Genomic DNA, 20,826 nt, shown 5'->3' on the forward strand with positions numbered 1-20,826 from the left:
AAAGCCCATCAGATAGGGAAAAGACACAAAACCAACTGCTGGGTTTCCTGTCGCACTTTTGCCTATAAAACCACATCCATACACTCATGTGAATATCGGGTATGTGCAATCATGACTTTTCTCACATGCACATAGAATGGCGTTTAAATTGCAAATGAAAAAGTCCATCATTGTGTTTTTTTTTTCTTGTCATTTCTTTTCTTGTCTTTGTCTAAGTGCTTAAGCATCACTCAGCATGTGTCTGTTGTGTGTATACAGGTCATGGTAGCGCCTCGTTTACTCTAGGAGGGGCCCTGTTGAGGGTCCACCATCGTCACGAGGCTGGGTGTGGTGACACATCCTTTCTCTCCGCCCCGAGGTGTTTGTGTAGCCTAAATAACGCGGGAGTGTTTTGTGTGGGACCCGTCCGGCTTGATCACTCGCACACTTTATTCATATATGATTCATCCCGATACTACCTCACTATCAGAAATGGTCAATAAATCTCTTTGAAACTCTCTTTCCCTCCTCTGTGTTACATTACAAGGTGCTGGCGATAAAAATGAAAGCACATTGCACGATGCAAAATAGAATGGCGTGCGCGCTCGCGGAGCTCCTGCGCTGCGGCAGTTGCCAGGGGAGATAGGAGGGGAGGGGTTTTGATTGGCTGATGTGGGCCTGTTGCCATGACGACGGCGAGGGGTTTGGTAGCGTTGCCGTGCGCTGTGTGATCCGCGCGCTGCGTGTATGGAGGAAGCAGCTGCTGATCTGATCTCTGACATTGTGTGAGACAGACATCTGAATAAGCTGCGTACAGACTTATCTTTAAACATACCTCACCGAGGCACGCCGTGCATGATTGTGAGTATTTGATCGTCTTTTTTGAAAAAAATGCTGGAAATTAAACCGTGTACGGCAGGTTACGGTTTAGGTTTCGAACAAGCTAAAAGTAAATGTGGTCAAGTGACTTTGCTTAGAGCAGCCAGCATGGCAGATCTCAAGCGACAGCATGTGGCCAGCAAGCTAATGTTAACGTTGTACACTTCTCTCCGTTCGCCGAGCTCGAAGCTTGATGAGTAGAGGGAGATATGTTCAGCACCAACGAACGGTTATCGTTTGCTCCATGAAACTACAATTACAATGATATTCTAGATAGTTAAAATGTTATGCTAACGCTAGCAGTACATTTACCTTCACTGACCCTTCGAGCAACTGCTAACGCTACTTTGCCTCTCGGTTGTGCTGGGTGAGCTAACGCTGGTAACGTTACAACTTGCGAACTTCCTCTTTTTTTTCAAGCCAAACAAAATGTAATGAACTAACCGGTGATAAGTTACTTCGTAACGAGTCCCGTGTGTCGGGAAGTGTTGTGCAATGGTCCACGTCATTGCGTGTAACTTTGTATTGCTCATTGTGTTACTGGTTTTGGTTGCTTGTGAGTGTTGTCTCGAGTCCGTGGTCATTAAATGTCTCAGTACATGTAGCATAAGCTACAAAGCATATTAGTTTTCCTCGGTAGCAGCACTTTCGGTGTATTTTTTCCACTTGGCTTAGACTCGCCGTTTCAGTAAATGTCTTTGTTTACCGCGTAGTTTCTCGTGTTGTAACTTAGTGGACAAGGATATTGAATCCATTTTTTGCCGGTGTTCATTGAAGACGCGTGTGTTGCCCTCGTATCTGTAAATTGTTGAATATTTCATGGTGTATGTATCGACGGTACCAGAGGTTGGGAGGCTACACTGGCTAGCTAAGCACATGATGTAATGGATTATCACAAGATTGTCCCAGATATAGAGTGCTCTACAAACAATGTCAGAGTGTAGGAAAATAGCTCTGTTTAATCCAGCCGGATATACTTCATATGTCCTTATTGAATAGGTCTTCATGTACTTTGTTATTCCACGTGTCTGCCTTTGTTGTCTCTCTACCTGCTACCTGAACGCGTTGTGTTCACTGGACTGGATAAACCTCATCTAAAATTCATTGTGTGCGCTGAGGTTTACGTGTATATTTGGGAAAAAGTGATGGGACATTTTCTTTGCCTTTGTGAGGTTATGACATTAATGTAGACTGACATTCCTTTCTCCTTGTTTGACAGTTGTTAAAGCCCGAGTGATAAATAGAAGACAAAGGCAACAGGAGCTGAAGGAACAGAAAAAGACAAAAATGAAACAGATGTTGTCAGTCTGCCATTATTTTATTGCCAGAATCTCCACAGTCATGTTGTAGGTCAAACCATCTGTTGTCTTTGCTGTTTTTTGTACTTCTAGCATGTAGCCACTCCTGTGCGTGTTTGTATATATGGAAGTCCTCTGAAGGGTAAGTACTTTTGCGTCCCAGAATAGATAAGGGTCTGCTATCTTTACTGACATTCATTACTATAAATAAGACTTGTCATAACCCAGTGATGCAGTTATTGCTGATGTGAAGTGCTTAATAACGACAGGGATCTGAAATATTGTCAGTGGACTTGAATTATCTTCAATTGTGGACCATCATAAGGTTATTTGAATTGCTGGAATAGGCCTGTAAGATAGTTTGGTTACCATAGATAGAATTACTCCATGGTTTGAGGTTCCTTTCTACCTCAGTAAGAGGTGAAATACAGGTGAAATTGGAGACAGACGGCCCAGTCTTTGTGATTAGTCTTTTCTTATGGGTCTCACAGTGCATGCTGTTTGAAAAGTGGGCAGACTTGAGAGTCAGATGCTTTTACTGATGATAACTCAAAACCGAAATTAAAATTGATGTGACAATTAACACCATGAGTCATGGAATCACATATAACCCTGACGGTAAACCCTGGTGTGTTGGCCTTCTTCCTCTTCTTCTTCATTTGCTGAAATAAGATCAAAGTATTCAGTTTTGTGTTATATTTAAAAGCGCTTTTCAATAGAGCAGTGCCCTGATAGTCGCATACTTGAATGCATTGGCATGTTTTGACTGTACCAATGCAGCAAAGGACTCAGTAGTATCAAATATATCTCAAGCTCGTCTGGAACTCTCAAGAATGCCATGTGACTTTACAACTTGGTAAACACATTGGTGTCACTTTTCTGAGAAGTCGCTCCATACTGTACATATGACAGAACAGCAAGGTGGTCCTCAGAGGATGTATGATGACAAAGAAGCATCAGACAAAAGAGACCACCACAGCGCAACATTTTTATTAAATGAATTTCTAGTGTACAAAGTACATTTTCAATCCAGTGGAGCTCTGTTGTCCAGTTCAGTCACGGCAATGTGCCGAATATGATGTATAAAGCATTTTAATAAGGAAATGGCATGTTACTGGCTAGTAGCTGTTACTCCCTATCTTAAGCAAGAGTGACACCGTATCTGCAGTTCGAAATGGAGGTATTGCCATGCAATCAGCCTTATCACAGACTTGTGTACTCTGACCCAGAGTAAATGAAAGTTTGCGTCTTCTAAAATACACCATGTTCTTTGTAGGCATATGAGAGACTGTGCTTGAATTCATTACGAAAGCTGACCCATGTGGCAGAAACTATTGGGATTGCTTAACTCAGTCTAAACCTAGTTTTTCATGGATTGACTAAACAAAGCTCAAAGCTTTATAACCTACTCTTCTCTGAAACCCCTAATTAACAAGTCATTTGAGACTTTGATTTTAGTGACTGTTTTAAATTGTGAGAGCTATTATTATTGTAATGAGGGAGGTTAAATAATTTGGTGATTGACAGAATAAGGAAGTTGACAGTCTCTGCTCTCTTGAAGTGACCACATTCGCATAATTATGTTGTGCATATTGCAGTGTTTTTACATATTCAAGTTGAAAATGATTTAAAATAAGTTAATATTATAATAATAATTAACTTACAAAGAATGTCTTCTTGGTTTTTATTTTTATATTTTTTATGTTGATCTCTTCTTCTATCTCCTATTTGGATGGCTAGGCCATATCTGGTTGAGACCAGTCACTAATCAGTGAGCTCCACCTCTAACTGCTGGCCTTGACATATCTGGCTTGTGTATAGTTGACTGCTTCATGCAGTTTTGTGCTGGTTGGCTTGAATGATTGAAGCTGCACATGTTTCAACACCTGCTCACACCCCCTGTGTGTTTTTTGAAGGAGGGATATCCCCAGGAGAAGGTAGTCCTCTGTTGTCTCAGGCCTGTGACATTCTGCTATTCAAACATAGGTGGTAGTTCTGAATTTGAGATGCAAATATAAATGCCGGTAGAGGCATGTTTACACCCATGTGCTACGTTCCTTCTGTAGATGGTCAACTTGTTGGTGTTTTTGTGATGTTTCATAACATTTAGCATCTCACGAGAATCAGGGTTCAGCTAAATGGCATCTATTTTTATCCTCTAAGCTTTCCGCTTAACAGCTGTCAGTATTTTACAAACTGGGGTCGACCTATTGTAGATAATGTCATGACATCAACAGAAAGACGGAACAAGTTGAGATTTAGTTCTGCAAATCTAAAAATACGTAGTTTGAACGTGAATGTTTTGAGTTTCTACCTCAGTTTTTCCTCCATGCGCCTGCCTCTGCATGTGTGTATTTACAGAAGTTGCATATAGACAATGTGTGTATTCCTCTTGTGGCGCCCCTTGGTCTACTCCAGTTATTGTTTTACATTTCTAGATTGGTCAGTGGTTATGCACTGACTCTATGGTGAGAGCCCCCCCTCCTCCTTCTCTTCCCCTGCCCCTCTCTAACCCCCTAACTGTCCCTATGCCTGTCCCATTCCTGACGGGGTGGATGCAAGACACAGCCCATTAGGACCCGCCTCCATGAAAGCAACACCAAAGTGACCGTTTCCTTGATTGAGAGAAAGGAAGACGGAAGCACGGCTGTGTCCTGTGTCACAATGGGTCTTTGTGTCATCGCCCCTTGATGAATTAACAGCATTTGTTTAATTGATGCTCGTCTGAGGGATGGAAATATAAACATGAATTGAAGCATCATACACTTGAACAAGAGTTTTATACTGTGTTTGTACTTGAAACAGCTGAATCCATGGATAAGTATGAAGCACAGTTTATTAGAGCATGCCTAGAGCTTTGCTATTTTTAAAAATTTGGCACTGGCATCAGATCACCGCAGTGATTTACTGCAAATTTGTGGAGACATTTTAATTAAACCTAATTTAAGCAGACAAAGTAGTTGTGTGGCACGAAAAAAATGATAAAACTCATTTCATGTTGCACCCTATTGTTCCGCTGATTTCCCTAAATAGTCCTGTGCTAACTTCCTCTAACCCCTGGGGAATGTTGTGTGGTAAAAATTAGGACTGGAAACTATCAAATAATCAATTTTTGTAGCTGTGCATAAACTTTTCTTGGTACAAAGAGTTTGTACATATAAAGGTACCAAAAAGAAGTTAGCATTTTGGTGCTATATTTTTTTAAGCACTTACTAAGAGAAAATGTAAATGATACACAGCTTGAATTTTTTTTGTACCTTTTGATCCATACAGTTGAATATTTGTGGAACCTGCCGTCAAGACAAATAGAGTGTAACATGGAGATAGCCTACACTTCAGAGCTGCCAGAAGAAGAGCACAGAGCTCATCTTTATGTTATATTACTGCATGCTCATCTTTTACTGTGTATGCGCTTCTGTTGATTTACTCACTTCAGTAGCGTCAGTAAATATTTTCATTCTTTGAAAGCAAGGCACTTCCAGCTGTCTTCACTGTTTTATTTGGCCGCTGTGAGAGCCCTGTGTTCTCACTGCGTTTGACATGGACGCCTAATGAAGGATCCATCAGAGTTTGCTTTGATTCAGGAATGGAGGCTTTTGCCACTTGATCTTGTTGCAGGGCCTTACTAGTGGTTTCTCTGGTTCTTGCACACACAATTTCAATTGCAAACTTGTAGTATTTACATGGAAAGTAATCTCATACAGTGCACATTCCTGGAAGGGCTTATGTTGAGACTCCAACCAAGTAGTTAAAGGAACACAGTTAATGGATTGTCCCTTCAAATATGTAAGAACTTGATAAAAATAAACCGCCTTACAATTGTTTATTGCAAGGATTTGGAGCCCGGTGTGCATGTGCAATGCAAACGGTGTAGCAATTAGTGGTATTTAGTAGTATATGAGGTTGTTGTGTATATTGGCAGTGAGTGTTTGTACACTGAACTTAGAGCCACATGACCAAAGAGATAAGGTTTCAGCTCAGGGCTGGCATGTACTTTTACAGGATTCACCTCTGTTGACAGTGCAGGCCTGTGTGTTTGAGTTTGAAATCACTGTGAAGCTGATGTCTCTGATGAACATCAGTCATTAACCATTGTTTTGTTTGCCTGTTTTTCCCCGGACTGTTAAATGATTGCATCAGTCAGTTCATTTGGTTCGGCTCGGGTGTTTGTCCGCAGCCTATAAGATACATGCTGGTGGAATTCATAAATTGCCAAAGTAAATACTGCTGCTTCAATACGCTACCTCTTGTCTCGCTGCTCGAGTCCACTGTTTTGGCGTAGAGCGGGCCTAGCTGTCTCTGTGTGAAGTCTGCATTTGTTTTCTGAAAATGAACTTCCTCAACAGGCAGGAGGTGTTTCCTTCCCTCCCGGTCCTCTGTTTGAAACTGTGAGGTGAATACTGAGCACTACTGAAACATGACTAGAGCAAAAACAACTGCTCCTTTGTACGAGCCGAGTGTGGGGCCAATTGTAACGCTTTGTGCAAGCTTTTTCATTCCCTTTCACTTTGAGCACAGAGTAGCTCGTTTTAATCCATTGATTAGTTTTACTGGAGAATGTATCATTTAGACGTGCTTTAGCAGTAGCATGATTAGCCTTCACATTAATGGATGCTTTATTTGTTATGACATAATTTGACCCTCCCATAAAATGAAAGACAGCCACTTGGCTACCTCGCTCTGGAACAGCCTCTCTCTCTCTCTCTCTCTCTCTCTCTCTCTCTCTCTCTCTCTCTCTCTCTCTCTCTCTCTCTCTCTCCCTCCCTCCCTCCTAGTCTCTCCCACTCTCTCCCACTCTAACTCAACCCCCCTTTGTCTCATTCACATTTTTAGAGCTCCAGCCAGACTGGGTAGTCACCTAAATATCAGTTAGGGTTTCAAATAACAGCTCTCGCCATAGGGCTTTGCGACACACCTTTGTGTATCTATTACAGAGGTGTAACTGGTTTGTGTCAACTGGTTTATTTCTCATGAAGAGGGTGTGGCATGAGTACATCTGTGTGTGAACTGAAGGTAGTAACATATATAATCTCTAGAGTTTCTGTTCCAAAATCATTTTCTGTTATTAACATAACAGTAATTTGTTGAATGTATTTTTTTAATCAAACAAAAATAGCTTTTCAGTGCATGGAGTGTGTGTTATAAAGTGTGCCTTAATGGCACTCAGTCAGTAGTGCCATGACAGCCAGGTTGGCTGTGGCCTTTCCCGCTGCTCTTTGTCAGACAGGTTTGTGGAGAACAGCAGCAGACTGCTGGCCTCAGCATTTTCCGCCTGTATTGATCTCCCCACATTAGCTCTCTCTTCATGCACAGACATGAGCACAATTGCTTCCCTTACAACATTGGCTGCCGTGGCAACTGAGTCCTGATCGTGAGATTCGCTCCCAGAAAACATCTCAAACCAATGCCTCCTCATTTTGATGCCGCCATCGTCTCCTTTACATTCCCCCGTACATATTTGACACGTCAACGGCTTGATTTGCCACTTAAAGCTATCTCCATATGTCTTTGTGTATTTTTGAATAGGCTAAGTACTTAACCGGATAAAAGAGCAGTTTGAAAAGGGGGGAAAATGTGCCTTGGCACCTGCTGTTAGTGCCTGCCTGTTTGCACATGAATATGATGAGGCTGGCAGTGCACGGGGCTATTTTAACTTGCAGATGAGCCATCAGGTCAGCACCGTTGCAGCTTTGGTGTATTTTCAAGGATGAGCAGCAGTCAACAGGCCAGTGCGGCTTATTAGCTCCCTCTCCCCTCCACTCTTTACACACTAGTGCCCCATTATTCATTGCATTCCCAGCCGCCTCTCTTTGATGCCTTTTCATAAGAGCAATGATAACTGCGATCATTGCAACAGCAGCGGTAATTGACCAGCTGCAGTCATGGTAAAACACTTCCTGTGTTTGGCTGGATGTCCACCCTGCCTCTGTTGATGTTCAAATGACGGTCTTCTGGAGGAGCTACTCAAAAGAGGATACGCGCTCCCTGGCACCTAAGGGGCCAGCTGAGAGGTCAGGGCTGTGAAGATGGACTGAGGTGAAGCTCTCTTGTGCTTTAAGGTTAATCAGTGGTCTGACACTTCACCCGGGCTATGACTTCTTCTCATCTCCCAGCAGCAAAACAGAATCAGGTTTACAGGCAGTCACTCATGGCCTGTGGAAGAAGAAAGGACAGCCATGTGAAGTGTTTAGTGTTGACCCTGGAATCAGAACCTGCACCTTTCAATAAAAAAAGACTGAATCCAGCGGAGGCCTTTTTGCCACACATGTGTTGGCTTGTGGTTTACTGGGACCTTGATATTTGTCATTCGCGTGTATTGGGAAACACTGTCATGGATCTAGGCCTGTCTTAAAATGACAAAGAACAGCTAAAAGAAGGGCTACATCAAACAGCCTGGGATCCTTGTGAAATGGCATCCTTTCCTTCTCTCGGCCATCAACACAAGTGTATACATGCCTTGCAAAAATCTGCCACTAATTACATCTAAACATCTTCAAAAGCAATTAATATTGGCTTGTGCACATGGCTAGCTTAATTCTGAAGTGATTCTTGGAAGGATAAATGACATTGCCCTCCAAATTTGCAGGCTTGTCTGTCTGCACAGTCCCAGTTCAAGTTGTAAATTCATTCAGAGAAGGAACCTGTCATGTCGAGGGATATCTTTTTGTGTTTTGGTCTCTTGAGCAGAGATTTTTTTTTAACACAAATGGGCAGTTCTCTCGCTGCCTGACATATCTGATTGCTCTACTTTGCTGAGAGCTGTGATTCATCCTAGACTGAGGATATCTTGCATAGCCTACCTCACTACCACTGAGTCTCAGCTGGCTCTCCCTGTCTTCCTCTCAGTCTCTTGGTCTCTCTGTTGCTCATTATGTCTTTCTCTACTTCCATAAAAGGATTTTTCTATTGTTATGTGTCTTCCTATGTTCACTCTTCCTGCCCCTTCGCCTTTGGCCTGGAATGCTCTTTGACTTACTTTTTTGTGCATGTGGTACAAATCACTATGCAGTACACAAGGAAATGTAGAAAATGTACAGGACTGACAGACAGAATGCAGGACAACATGCTAACGCGTCACCTATAGAGACTTGAACAAATACAGTATACTCATGCTTTTTAGATTTGAAAGTCACTCGAAACCAAAATAGGTCTCCTACTATATGTCGTCCCCTCATTGAGAGCTGAGTGGTCATTTTGTAAATGCTCTAATGCCTCCTTCTTCCCCTTCCTGTCCTCGCTGACTGCCTTTGAAGAACCCGCGTGTGTGTGTCCGTATGTGGGTGTGTGTGTGCACTCCCTTTCTCGTCTCAACCACTGTGCAAACACTCTTGAGTTTGACCCAATTCCTATCACAGAAATGAAGAGATATCCCTACATACCATGCTCTATGCACCTTTACTTCTGCAACCTCCCAGCCTTAGTCCAGTCTTGGTCTGGGTTCAGATAGTCCCAAAACCCCTCGAATCAGGGCAACTGGCGTCCACCCTCAGGTGTAGCGGGAGCATTTTCGCCACAGGGCGCCTGCTCTGTGTTCGTCTGTGGCAGAGTCTGCCAGCATGGGTTACTTATTTTCTTATTGTATCTATATATCTTGTTTGCGGGATTTCTGCCCTTAATTGAAGGGACAGCAGGGTTGTCATGGTGACACCCAGGACATAAAGCTTGTTGTGAGCTGAGCCAAAGAGTGATCTCTTTCTGCTCTAAGACCATATCTTATGGTTGTACAGAGATATTCAGGTTTATTGGACAAAATTGATTTCTTATTTACTTCTTTTAGTATACTGAGACATGTCTTTTTCTGTGGCTGTACTCAGTGACCTGAATGCTTCAAAACGTCTAGCCTTCCCATAGTAATCAATGTCCAGATTAGTTTTTGAATGCTGCCTTTTTTTTGCTTTTGTTTTGAAGAGGATGGGGACGTTGCATCAGCTGCACCAAGAAAGAGGCAAAACGCTGACAAGGAGCAGGAAATGGAGCTCCTCTATGGCATTTAATCGTCTCAAAAGCCATGCGCATTAAAACCAGGCAGTGCAACAGTATCTGCGAAGGAGCATTTCTGCTCCGCGTGCACAAATGTGGTCCTGCAAGCATGGGGCTATGACGAGCAGGAGCTCAACCCTACCTACTGACTCGCAGCTGTTGATTTTTGAGACTTTGGAGGCGGGCATGGACGAGACAGGGACTTATGGCTCCACACCTGTCTTAATCTCTCTTATTAGACTCAAAGCTTATTAAGTAAATAATGACCACGAGATTGAGGAAAGTATGATATCTTGTGTTGTCTCGTGGGTAATTCTCAGTGAAGCTTCAAAAACCCCCAAACTGATATTCAGAATAGCCCTGCTCAAAACACTAGATTCAACTCAAAACTGACATGGCAACATGCCTTGTAAAAAAAAAAAAAGTCTAATTGTTTCATTAATGAAGGTACTTGGGTGGAATTAGTTAGTGATACAGGGCTCCTGGCAATATTTAATTTCCTAGCACTGTTAAATGACTGACAACTTGTGGGTCTGTAGCCTCTTTACACTGCTTAATCTGGCATGTGACAAATTGAGACTTGATCCTGGCTGAATGTAGATCAGTCTGTAAGAGCCATCCACTCCGTAAGATGGAGGCCTTCCACTCATTCCAGCAGTCGTTGGATGTTCTCATGCTCATTCACACATAACGAGCAGCTGGTTCTTGTCTGAAACGAGGTGGGCGTCGAGGAGTGGAGCCTTAAGTCAGTTCAGTTTCTTGAGAGGACCTCCTTGATGGTCCTCAGCTAGAGTCAAGAGGGAGGGGGCGGGACTGAGAGCCTCTCAGTCCTTGCCAGGCATGGAGGAGAGGGGCAGTGAGAAGGCCAGGGAGTGCGATAGAGGCAGACAGGCACAGCTACAGGGGGCGTGGCCCCCAGGAAACATTAAGAAAACAGGTCAATGCTTGGAAGAGCACATCATTCCATTATGTCGCATCCAGTTATTTCATGCTGCCTACTTTCAGCTCACTGTCAAAAACTGTGATTTTTGTCTATGTTCGTAAGCTGATTAACATTAACAACCTCTTCTCTCCTCTCCCTCCAGACCTCTTTGATTTAATGGGTCCAATCATTGGGATGTCACCAGATAAGAAAACGGAAATTCCGGGTATGCAAGAGGAGCGGACGGGGCTCAGAGGTGTTTGTGGTGTGGGAACACTGCCTGAGGCTGAGTGTGCGTCAAGTCCGCTGGCGACCAGCGTGGATCGTACTGGAGGCACCGAGGATGAGGAGCTCACCAACCTCAACTGGCTGCACGAGAACCTGCTTCAGAACTTCACTCTGGGAGGTCCGGAGGCTCAGCCCAGTGGCAGTCCCCTCTTTGACATAGAGGGAGACTACGGGTCTAACCAGGGCCCGTCGTCGTCATCATCATCTTCATCACACAGCAGAGGCAGGGAGCGGGACTCTTTGAAGTCTAAGCCCCCTTTCTCGTTTTCTCTCCTCATCTACATGGCTATTGAGCAGTCTCCCAGCAAATCTTTGCCTGTTAAAGAAATCTACGGCTGGATTCTCGAGCACTTCCCTTATTTCTCCAACGCTCCCACTGGCTGGAAGAACTCAGTTCGTCACAACTTGTCCCTGAACAAATGCTTCCGCAAGGTTGAAAGGAGTTTGGGAAAGGTAGGTCGGCACACTGTCTCCTAACTATGACACACAGACTTAAAGATGTACTGTTTAAATTATGCTTCTCCAAACTGTTGTTATCGCATCATTGTTTGAAGATGTGATAGTGAAATATCCTTTGGCCAAAATGTATGTCCTTTGTTTTGCACAGTTGGTTAACAGTGTGTTGCAGTGTGAAGCTGCAGTGTGGCTCATGTGACAGAGTGTCCGGGGCTGTAATACAGCCGCAGGGACCTCTGACTCTGCTGCGATAATGGTGGAATCCAGTCAAGGTCACAGATACTCATTCAGAGTAAATGCAAACACAGCACACTAAGATAGGACTTTATCTCCCGGTGCACTACAAGGTAGTACAACTGTTTTAACTAAGGAAAGAAACACCCTGCAGTTAGAAAGCTCAACCTCACACTGCGAGAATGAAGCAGACAGGACCCTAAAGTGTAGAGTTGAGTTTGTAGGAAGGATCCTGGCAGAGTCACGTGTCACTTGTGCTCATTTGCACTTGTGTTCCCGTATACAAAGAAAAGCAAGAAAAGAGAAGTTGACTTTTTGATTGTGACAAAAGGATAAATGCACCCTTGCATATCCTACACACGCATTTTGTGAACTAAACAGGAAATGAGTGAAACATTGTGAAATTGTGAATGCACTTCCTAATAGTTGTGATTTTCATTTAGCTTTCCATCCTTTGTGTTGAGAAATGTGGCGAGGAACAGAAAAGGTACAGAGATGAGCTGGAGAGGAAAGCGGTGGTTTGAAAACTTTCCTGACATTAAAGCCCCTCAAAACATGGTTTCAAATCCCACGTATTTCTGTATAACATTAAATATTGATGAGTAAATAAGCACTCAAAATTTAAGCTCATAAAAGTGTCTGTGGTGTTTTTTATTAGGAGTCTAATACTCATAAAGTCAGCTGCTTCATAAGACAGTGAGGGTGTGGCTTGTTCAGATTTGATTGACAGTGGCTTGGTGACATAAGCAGACAACCACAAAGCTGTCAACAGGAAAAAAAATCCACAAATCTCCCATGTGAAATGACCAAAACTGCTCTAATTTTGACAGAAAATGCTCACATAGGACCCCAATGCTCGTAGTAAGAAGACAATTAAGAAGAGGACAGTGTCAGTGCTGAATGTGTCTACAGGGATACTTCATAAGCTTTTTTGTTTTCCGTCAGTGTCAGGCAGGAAGGTCTGTATGTTGCTGTACTGAACGTGGGAGTGACACGATGGTAGCCATATTGAGCTGCAGTATGAGTTCAGACTTGTGACCGGTAGAGCCCGTGGTGCCAAGGCTGTGCCTGGCTAAGACCTCGTATTTTCCCACCGTGGGGAGGTGATGGCGGTTAGCACTCAGCGAGTAGCAACATGGTGAGGCGCAGGCCGCTCGGCATGCAGGTGCACAGCGTGAGCCCTTCGTCTGCTGAGAGACCAGCACCAGTTTCACATGACACTGGCTGGTGGTTTCCGTTGCCATGGAGACATTTCCTTCTTCCTGCATCAGGGCTGGTTGGTAATCTGAGTCAAGGTTATTCTCCTCCCTCCCTCCCTCCCTCCCTCTGTTCTCCTCCCAGACTGGGCAATACGCCGCCATCAGATAAAGTGACAGTTAACACACTCCCGCACACATCACCAACAGACAAATTCACTCCTCACACTGTGCTGTGGAGCAGTTATTTCCTCCTTTTGTTCACACTGTTAAGGAATTCTTAGCTGTGCGTTCGCTATTTTCCACCGCTCTGTTTATGATGCTCTAAGAACTATTGCTTTAAAGTTTTTGCCATTCGTACAAAACAAGACTTGCTGTCATGACATCTGACACATCTCTGTGCTGCTTTCAGTGCAGTCTGCTGTATGTAATGCTCACAGATTTTGACAGCAAAGAATTTTTCATTTTCTGAATGTAAATCTTATGACAAGGAAGTCATCATTTTGATGCATTAAGTAGGATATTGCCACAAATAGTTTAGATTTGTCAATACTGCTTTTTGAAGCAATTTGTGTTGTATAAAAGATGTTTGTTGTCGAAACAGTGATTGCTTTGCCACAGTGACTAATCTCTTAAAGGTTGGGGTTACACTTTGCCTTTTTCCTCATAAATAACAATCATTTGCAGCGCTCTGCTATTACCCAGATCACCAAAATTGATTGGCAGTTCCCTCAGAGAATATTTAAAGATACCATGTAGAATTTTTGACCATTGGTAGCGAAGTAAAGAAGCATTTTTCTGAGTGGGCCTTCGTTTTATTTGCAGCTCGCATGCACATCGACATGATCCATAGTCCTGCTGCTGGTTTTGCAATATACTGCTGACCGACAGTTGGTAGCGGTAACACCCAAAGAAGTGTTTCAGTGCACTCCGAATGGCAGTGAGTTTGTGAACATAAACAATGCATGATTTAAGATTCTAAAAAATTCTGCTTTGTAAATGTGTCATGAGGAAGGAAATGCATTCAGCATGTTTGTTGGGCTTCAAGGATGTACACAGTGCGTTCTGTTGAGAAATACTGAATTTAAAATTAATTTGTGTTTGTTTACAAGAAAACTCCACAGGGAACCCTTTAAGTATGTTTGAATGGACCAATCACAGTCAAGTCTAGACAAACCTATAGCAGTTGTTTAACACTTTCGTGTAACGGTCAGGAAATATCCTATATGAGAACATTTTGATTTACTGTAAATAAAAGTTGTGACCTCGGTGTAGATGTTTCACTGTCCGTGCTCTTTCCCACAGGCCAATGGAAAAGGTTCTCTCTGGTGTGTTGACCCCGAGTACCGCCCCAACCTGATCCAAGCCCTTAAGAAGCAGCACTTCCCTGCCGCACATGCCTTCTGCACACCACCCGCCTCCCCACCCAGGTAAACTTTCATCAGCCGCTGTCTGGATGATGTGAATCATGAGTTTCTGTTGGCTTTGATGTTGTAGAAAACTGCTTTTCAAAACCAGAATGGTCACAGCAGTATTACCATAATCCATTTATTCCCTGGAAATTTTTTAAGGTCTCATGTAACTTTTCTTAGCATCTCCTTTGCAATACCTCAACCTAGTTTTTTGTTTACCTCCTGCAGTGCCTCCTCACCCCCTCGTCATCTCTTTCTACAAGGCTGCTCATTCAAAGGTGAGACCGAGGCAAACTCGCCTCACTGTTTAGGTGTGGATATGTACAACGCAGCTGCCTGCCCAGCAAGAATCTGCAGATGTGTACAAATTCCAATCTGTGCAGTTTTTTTAGTGTGTGTTTGTTCAGTATTTTGATTGTGTTGCCTTTGCACATTTCAGCCCCAGAACATTCAGCATCACTGTGCTTTTATCTTCAACTCTTGGTTTGATTTGTTGCTTTCAAGTCATTGATACCTCATGTAGACCATAATGTTGAGAGCCCCCAGACTCAGCCACCTCTCTCCCCTCCCTTTGCCTCTTGGATTTGTAACCTTGACGACAGGCAGAGGTTCTGCTGGTGCAGTGTCGAGCACTCAGTCTCACTGTAATCATTAATAATTTAGAGCCCCAGAAGTGAGCTATGAGGCTTTTAGACACTTTGTCAGGTCTGAAAAGATCGGATGCACTCTCAATAGCAGTGGCTGGAATTTATCCTCTGCTTTGTTTCGGTGAACCCTGCATATTCGATCCCTTCACTAAGCATTGATTGGATCACTATGTTTCTTGTTTAAGATTACTGAAAGGGTCCCGTCTTCCCAGTCCTAGTAGAGATGCCCTGCTACCATGCTTTCACACCTTAGGACTGACCATCATGCATGTTCTCTCCTCTTCCAGAGTCTGACATTGATGCTGCCACTGCCATGATGCTCTTAAACTCTGCCCCCGGGCACCACGTTGACCCATGTAAGAGAATCCACAACCAGCCATACTTTCACCTGTGCTTCCAACTATTTGTCTCCGACCCCTGACATGCCACCCTGTCATTGCTTAAATCTTCTTTTATTTTGTGTGCTTTAATGTGTGATGTGTGCGTCGCCTGTTTGAAATGTTGGTTCTTGCACAGGAAAGGTTTGAAGGACATTGCTTGAACCTGATTGCATGCAATGTTTCCTGCAGACATTCTGTAAAAGACTGTGAAATGAACAGTTTAGCATTTGGGAAATACTCGAGGCATTAGCTGGTCAGCTTAGCTTAGCACAAAGCCTGAAAATAAGGCGAAAAGGGCTTCCTACATACCTCCAACTGTAATGCTCACTAATTAACACGTTGTTTGTTTAATCCACACAAAACCTAAAGTGTAACAATGACAATTATGTGCCGGACAGTTTTTTTTTTAGCTGGGAGCAGTTGCCAGGCAACCATCGGTGACTCCACAAAGTTACTGGTCCGTCTCATCTGACTCTGCCAAAAAGCGAATAAGTGTATTTCCCAAAATGTTGAACTATGCCTTTAACACATGAGCGATTCTAAAATGTTTCTTTTTTTGAGAGTGCTCACAGCTAAAGTCGGTGTTATGTGTGCAGGATGGTAAATCATGAATTTCACGTGTTTTTAAATGTGTTAAGTTGTGATATGAAGAAGTGATTTTGAAAAAAATCAAACTTACTGGCTGTTATTGCTTCTATTGTATATGAGATCATAATTGACTTAACCTTTGCTTGACTGCAGCAGCCATTTACAGATCATTGTAGTGTGATTGGGTGTTGCTATTATTTGTACTTTCCCCATCGATGGTAATTCTGCATAGCACAAGATATTTTTAAATCATGTTTTCCCTCTTTGACCCAGACAACTCTTACTTCTGCTTTATACTTGTAAACAAAGCGAGCTAAAGCTACAGTGTGTGGGTTACTGCGTCTGATTTCTGCTTTTTCTTCTTTGGCAAAAAATCTTTAAAACCCCCCAAAACAATCCGTAGTTTACTGTAATGTTATAAATTAAGTGTCCTCTTGCATTTGAGTGTATTCTTATCACTCTTTCCATCTTCTGCTCTCTTTAGGCAATTCTGACGGCCCACTGGACCTCTCCCGGCCCGACTCTGTCCTGGTGAGCAGCGATCCCAAGCAGGACCACAACTACAGCAGCGTAGCCCTGCAGCGCTGCTCTTCCCGTTCCTCCTCCTCGTCTCTTTCCTCTCTGGACGAAGGAGGTTGCGACGGCAGGCAGTCCCACCGCGCCGGCAGCGAGGGCTTCCACAGCGACGAGGACTCCGACCTCTGGGACGAGAGGGGCGTCCACCAGACGTCTCGACGTCCGCCCGCCATCAAGTGGCCCGTCGGTAAGAGGCCACGACGCGAGGTCAAGCCGGAGCTGGATGAGGAGCTGAAGGAAGCCGCCGGCTCCTTGCTGCACCTCGCCGGTATACGCAGCTGCATGGAGGGCTCCAAACGCACTGTCAAGAGCACAAAACTTAACAGGAAATGAAGATTTTTTTTTCTGCTCCCATCAGACTCCGGACCCTGTGAACCCCTAACTCCTGACCCCTTATCGTGTGTCCCAGTGTGCCTCCTTCTCCTTATCTGATCGTTCATTGGCCATTTCAAGCCTTTTTCTTTCCTGTTTTTTTGGGGGGAATATCCCTGTTCAACAAAACAAATGGCAATAGTATCGTTCACACAGGAGAACAAAGCCATATAGAGACTTTTGTAACTTCGGGGGTAACTGCTGGGGGTGGGTGTTCGGGCTACGGAGAACCATCAAGAAACCTATCTATCCAAAATGACCTGCCTGCTTCTGTTGGATTAGAAGATTGTGATTCAAGAATTTTCCTCTGAGAGACAAAATGGGAAAAGCTGAAGGTTTTATAACTCAAAGCGTTGCATGCTTCCTCCTCAAACCTGTATCCTCTTCCAAGTGAATCTATTTATGAAGCGAATGAGTGCATGTTTGTAACAGACAAAATCTAACCTCCTGGTGTTATCAGTTTCTCCTTTTTGTGCTAAAGAAAAAAAAGATGCCACTGTTTTGAAAGGAATTCTTGCTCTACGAGTCCTCTTGTAAGAGAGATGCAATAATTAATCCACAACCTTAACTTTTTGACATTATTTCGTGGTGGCATTTTTCAGAGTCGAGTATGCTAGTTGAACTTTACAATTAAGAGAATGAATGGAGTCATACTATGATCTTGTTATGCGATAAACTTTATTACACACGAGCTCTGGCTCTGTTTCAGGATTAGCAAGATGTGGAAATAGTATTACTCTGCCACTGCCAAATTTAGTTGCAAAGTTAGCTACACTACTTCGCTCAGTTTTGTACGGCCATTACCATGCTATACGAGTTAAGGCTGTTTTCTGTTTTTTTTTTTTTTTGCAAATCCACCGCTTATCCTGTTGACCCCTTCCATTCATCAGTGTGTTTCTGACATTTACTGTGCAGACAGAGCATATATTCACGTTTGGTGACAGCCTATGCAAAGTGAACATCTGGCAATACGTGACAGATGTTCACTGCGTGCTCATAGGTTAGCCTCCATAGATTTTATTTGTATTTTGTGTGTGTGTGTGTGTGTGTGTATCACAGTGCACGTCGACTTCAGCCTAAACGCGAGATGGCGGTCTTGACAGAAAAGAGTTTGAAATGGTCAGACACTTTTCTTCTCCTGACAAAGTAGTCGCAATGCTCCAATGAATGTGATTGGTGTGATGACACATCGTGCTGCAACTGTATTGTAGGGCTGCTTGGTACTCTGCTTGCTTCGACTCCCTTTTGAACGCAGAGCTGGTTATAGTCAGACACAGGAGCGGGCAGTAAATTACCACAGCTTCTCGTGCCATTATTTGAGTTTGCCATTTGCGTATACCTCCATGTGTTCTCCTTGTGTTTTGAACCATGTACTTTAGAAAATGACGAAAAGTATACAGTCAGTGCTCTGGTGGCGAAGGTAATTCACAACTTGAGGGAAAGCGTGTCTGTTTCAGTTCAAATAAATGAAAGGTGCAGAGCATACTCCAGTGTAAACACCAATGAAGTCAAGGTCAGACAGAACTGGACTCTGGATGACTGCGTGTGCAGTCGCTCGCAGGCAAGATGTTGAAGACCTGCGCTGCTCTCGCGCTGTGCCCTCAGTTCTGGCTGGCCACCGGTGTCACGTCCTTGCTCTTCCTCCTAGAACAAAATAAGGAAGTGCTCACTGTTATTTCACGCCGTGAAATGGAGCGTTTTGTTGTCAGTTGATTGCATGCAGTTCACTGGGGGGGAAGTTGCGAGCCACTTGTGTAAAAGGCCACAATTCTCGTTAGTGTTTAAAAAGGCTGCATCCTCGCAGCGTTCAGTACAAGGTAGCATGGAAGCGCACAAGGGTAACAAGCTGAAAATCCTACAGTTTTTTTTATCCCAAAAACTGGATCACATTGTGTCACGGTGACTGTTAGTATAGCATGCATGGTCAGTGCCAAACATGTTCTTGTGCCACTGATGTAAAACTGCAAAGGGCCATGGTCACTATATTCCCCTGTTGCCACAGTGTAGTTGAGATTTAGAGCAACAATGCCCTACTTTTCTGAATCATCCGAACAGGAAATGGGAGAGGACTCTAGTCAGTGCAGTGACTTAACCAATCTTTTGGTTTATTTTTGTCGCTTTAGAGTGGGAACTGTTCTTAGCAGAGTAAGCTGCAGTTCTCAGAAGTAATACTTGCATACACTGGTCTTGTTTAGCTGTGAAAAAAAGAACAAATTGTTGTTCATTAATCATCACCTTATTTATGATATTAATTTATGGGATTATTGAATGCTATCAAACGCTGGTCATTTGAAAGGAATGACTAGGCACATTTATTTTTCTCCCTCTGTGAACTCCTCTTAAGTATTTTGTTTTTCCTCCTCATTTTATTTTACAGCAATACACCTTTCTTCTTTCACTATGTTATAGTGATTAAGTATTTTGCCAATGTCTGTTGTCTTTAGAGCGGGTGTTTTGTTTTTTTTTCTTTCAATTTAACCACGACTGCCAGGTTTTCTTCATGTTTTGTTTTGCTTTGTGTTAGACTGGATAGAAGACAGTTAATTAACATTGATCCTGAAACCTTTTTGTTGCCAAAATTGATGTACAGCTGGGGTGTAAAATGTAAGATGGACACATTCCCCATGAAGATGATTGAATCATTTTTACATTTGTCTCATGTTTATGTCTAGATATTATGACTAAGTAGTCACAAATTGAAGATTAGCTCTGATCTCAGCACAGATTAGAATCTATAAATAAAAAAAAAATACTGCCACTCATAACTCATGCTTCCAGGTATTGTTATGGGGTGTTGAAAATGTTTTGAATATCTCTGAAAACTGGATCAGACTAACTCAGTCCCCCCCCCCAGCTGCTGCTGTGCTACATTTAAGTATATAGAAAAATGCATACAAATGATGGAGAGACGTGGAGAGGAGAATCTCACTCATTCTTTCTGTAGCACTTGCAAAAGAAATATATGTCCATCTCAAAGTGAGACTGAGTCAGTGAGTTGATCTGTTTCGGGGTCTGTCTTACCAAACTCAAAACCTAGTTGCGTCATTGCATAACATTATCGAAAAATTGATCATGTGATTCTCGAAATTCTGTTGCAGTTCTTATGGGTATGATGAACATTTTGTTGCATTTGACAAAGCTGCCAACCCAGTATGAGTTTGTGTCAGTTGTCTGCCATATCTATTGGACCGACACACCTTTTTGGTTTTTGTATGCTAACCTCTGTTGATAAAATGTTTATAAGATTTATTTTCGCCAAAGATATGCAATTGCATTATATATGGTATTACAAAATATTAATAAAAACCTGTTCTTGTTAACCCCGTGAGGATCTTTTTATTCCAGTCTGGGCTGCAGCCTGGATTCAGCGTTTTCTCACTGCAAATAAGACTTAACACTTTTCTTGCCCTCCGAACTCTCCTCCACAGCACAAGACTGCCATCACTTTACATTAGTAGCCTACACTAGCTAGATATTTGATCAACATTGCCACCTGCTGTGAAGGCCACATGATCAAAATCCTAGCTAATAATACTCCATTCTTAAGAATAGCTTCCTCTCCGTGTGGCTGCTTTCTCAGTTTTCACATAACCATGTTGCAGCTGGAAAATATTTCCCA

The 20,826-nt window shown here is 43.0% G+C and overlaps 1 protein-coding gene across 2 annotated transcripts; it reads left to right on the forward strand.

The window, feature by feature from the left end:
• Window positions 1-659: 659 nt before the first annotated feature.
• On the forward strand, window positions 660-20,527 carry foxn2a (forkhead box N2a). 2 transcript variants are annotated; one of them, XM_070977687.1, is made up of 6 exons: window positions 705-840; window positions 11,222-11,799; window positions 14,538-14,662; window positions 14,873-14,922; window positions 15,579-15,647; window positions 16,744-20,527. In XM_070977687.1, the coding sequence occupies exons 2-6, from the start codon at window positions 11,236-11,238 to the stop codon at window positions 17,166-17,168; spliced, it is 1,233 nt and encodes a 410-aa protein (XP_070833788.1). In that variant the 5' UTR covers window positions 705-840; window positions 11,222-11,235; the 3' UTR covers window positions 17,169-20,527. The 2 variants fall into 2 exon arrangements, with proteins under 2 accessions (XP_070833789.1, XP_070833788.1); XM_070977688.1 differs by lacking the exon at window positions 15,579-15,647 and having other exon boundaries at window positions 660-840.
• Window positions 20,528-20,826: the final 299 nt, after the last annotated feature.

Source organism: Chaetodon trifascialis, chromosome 13, assembly GCF_039877785.1.
Source record: "Chaetodon trifascialis isolate fChaTrf1 chromosome 13, fChaTrf1.hap1, whole genome shotgun sequence".
NCBI lineage: Eukaryota > Metazoa > Chordata > Actinopteri > Chaetodontiformes > Chaetodontidae > Chaetodon > Chaetodon trifascialis.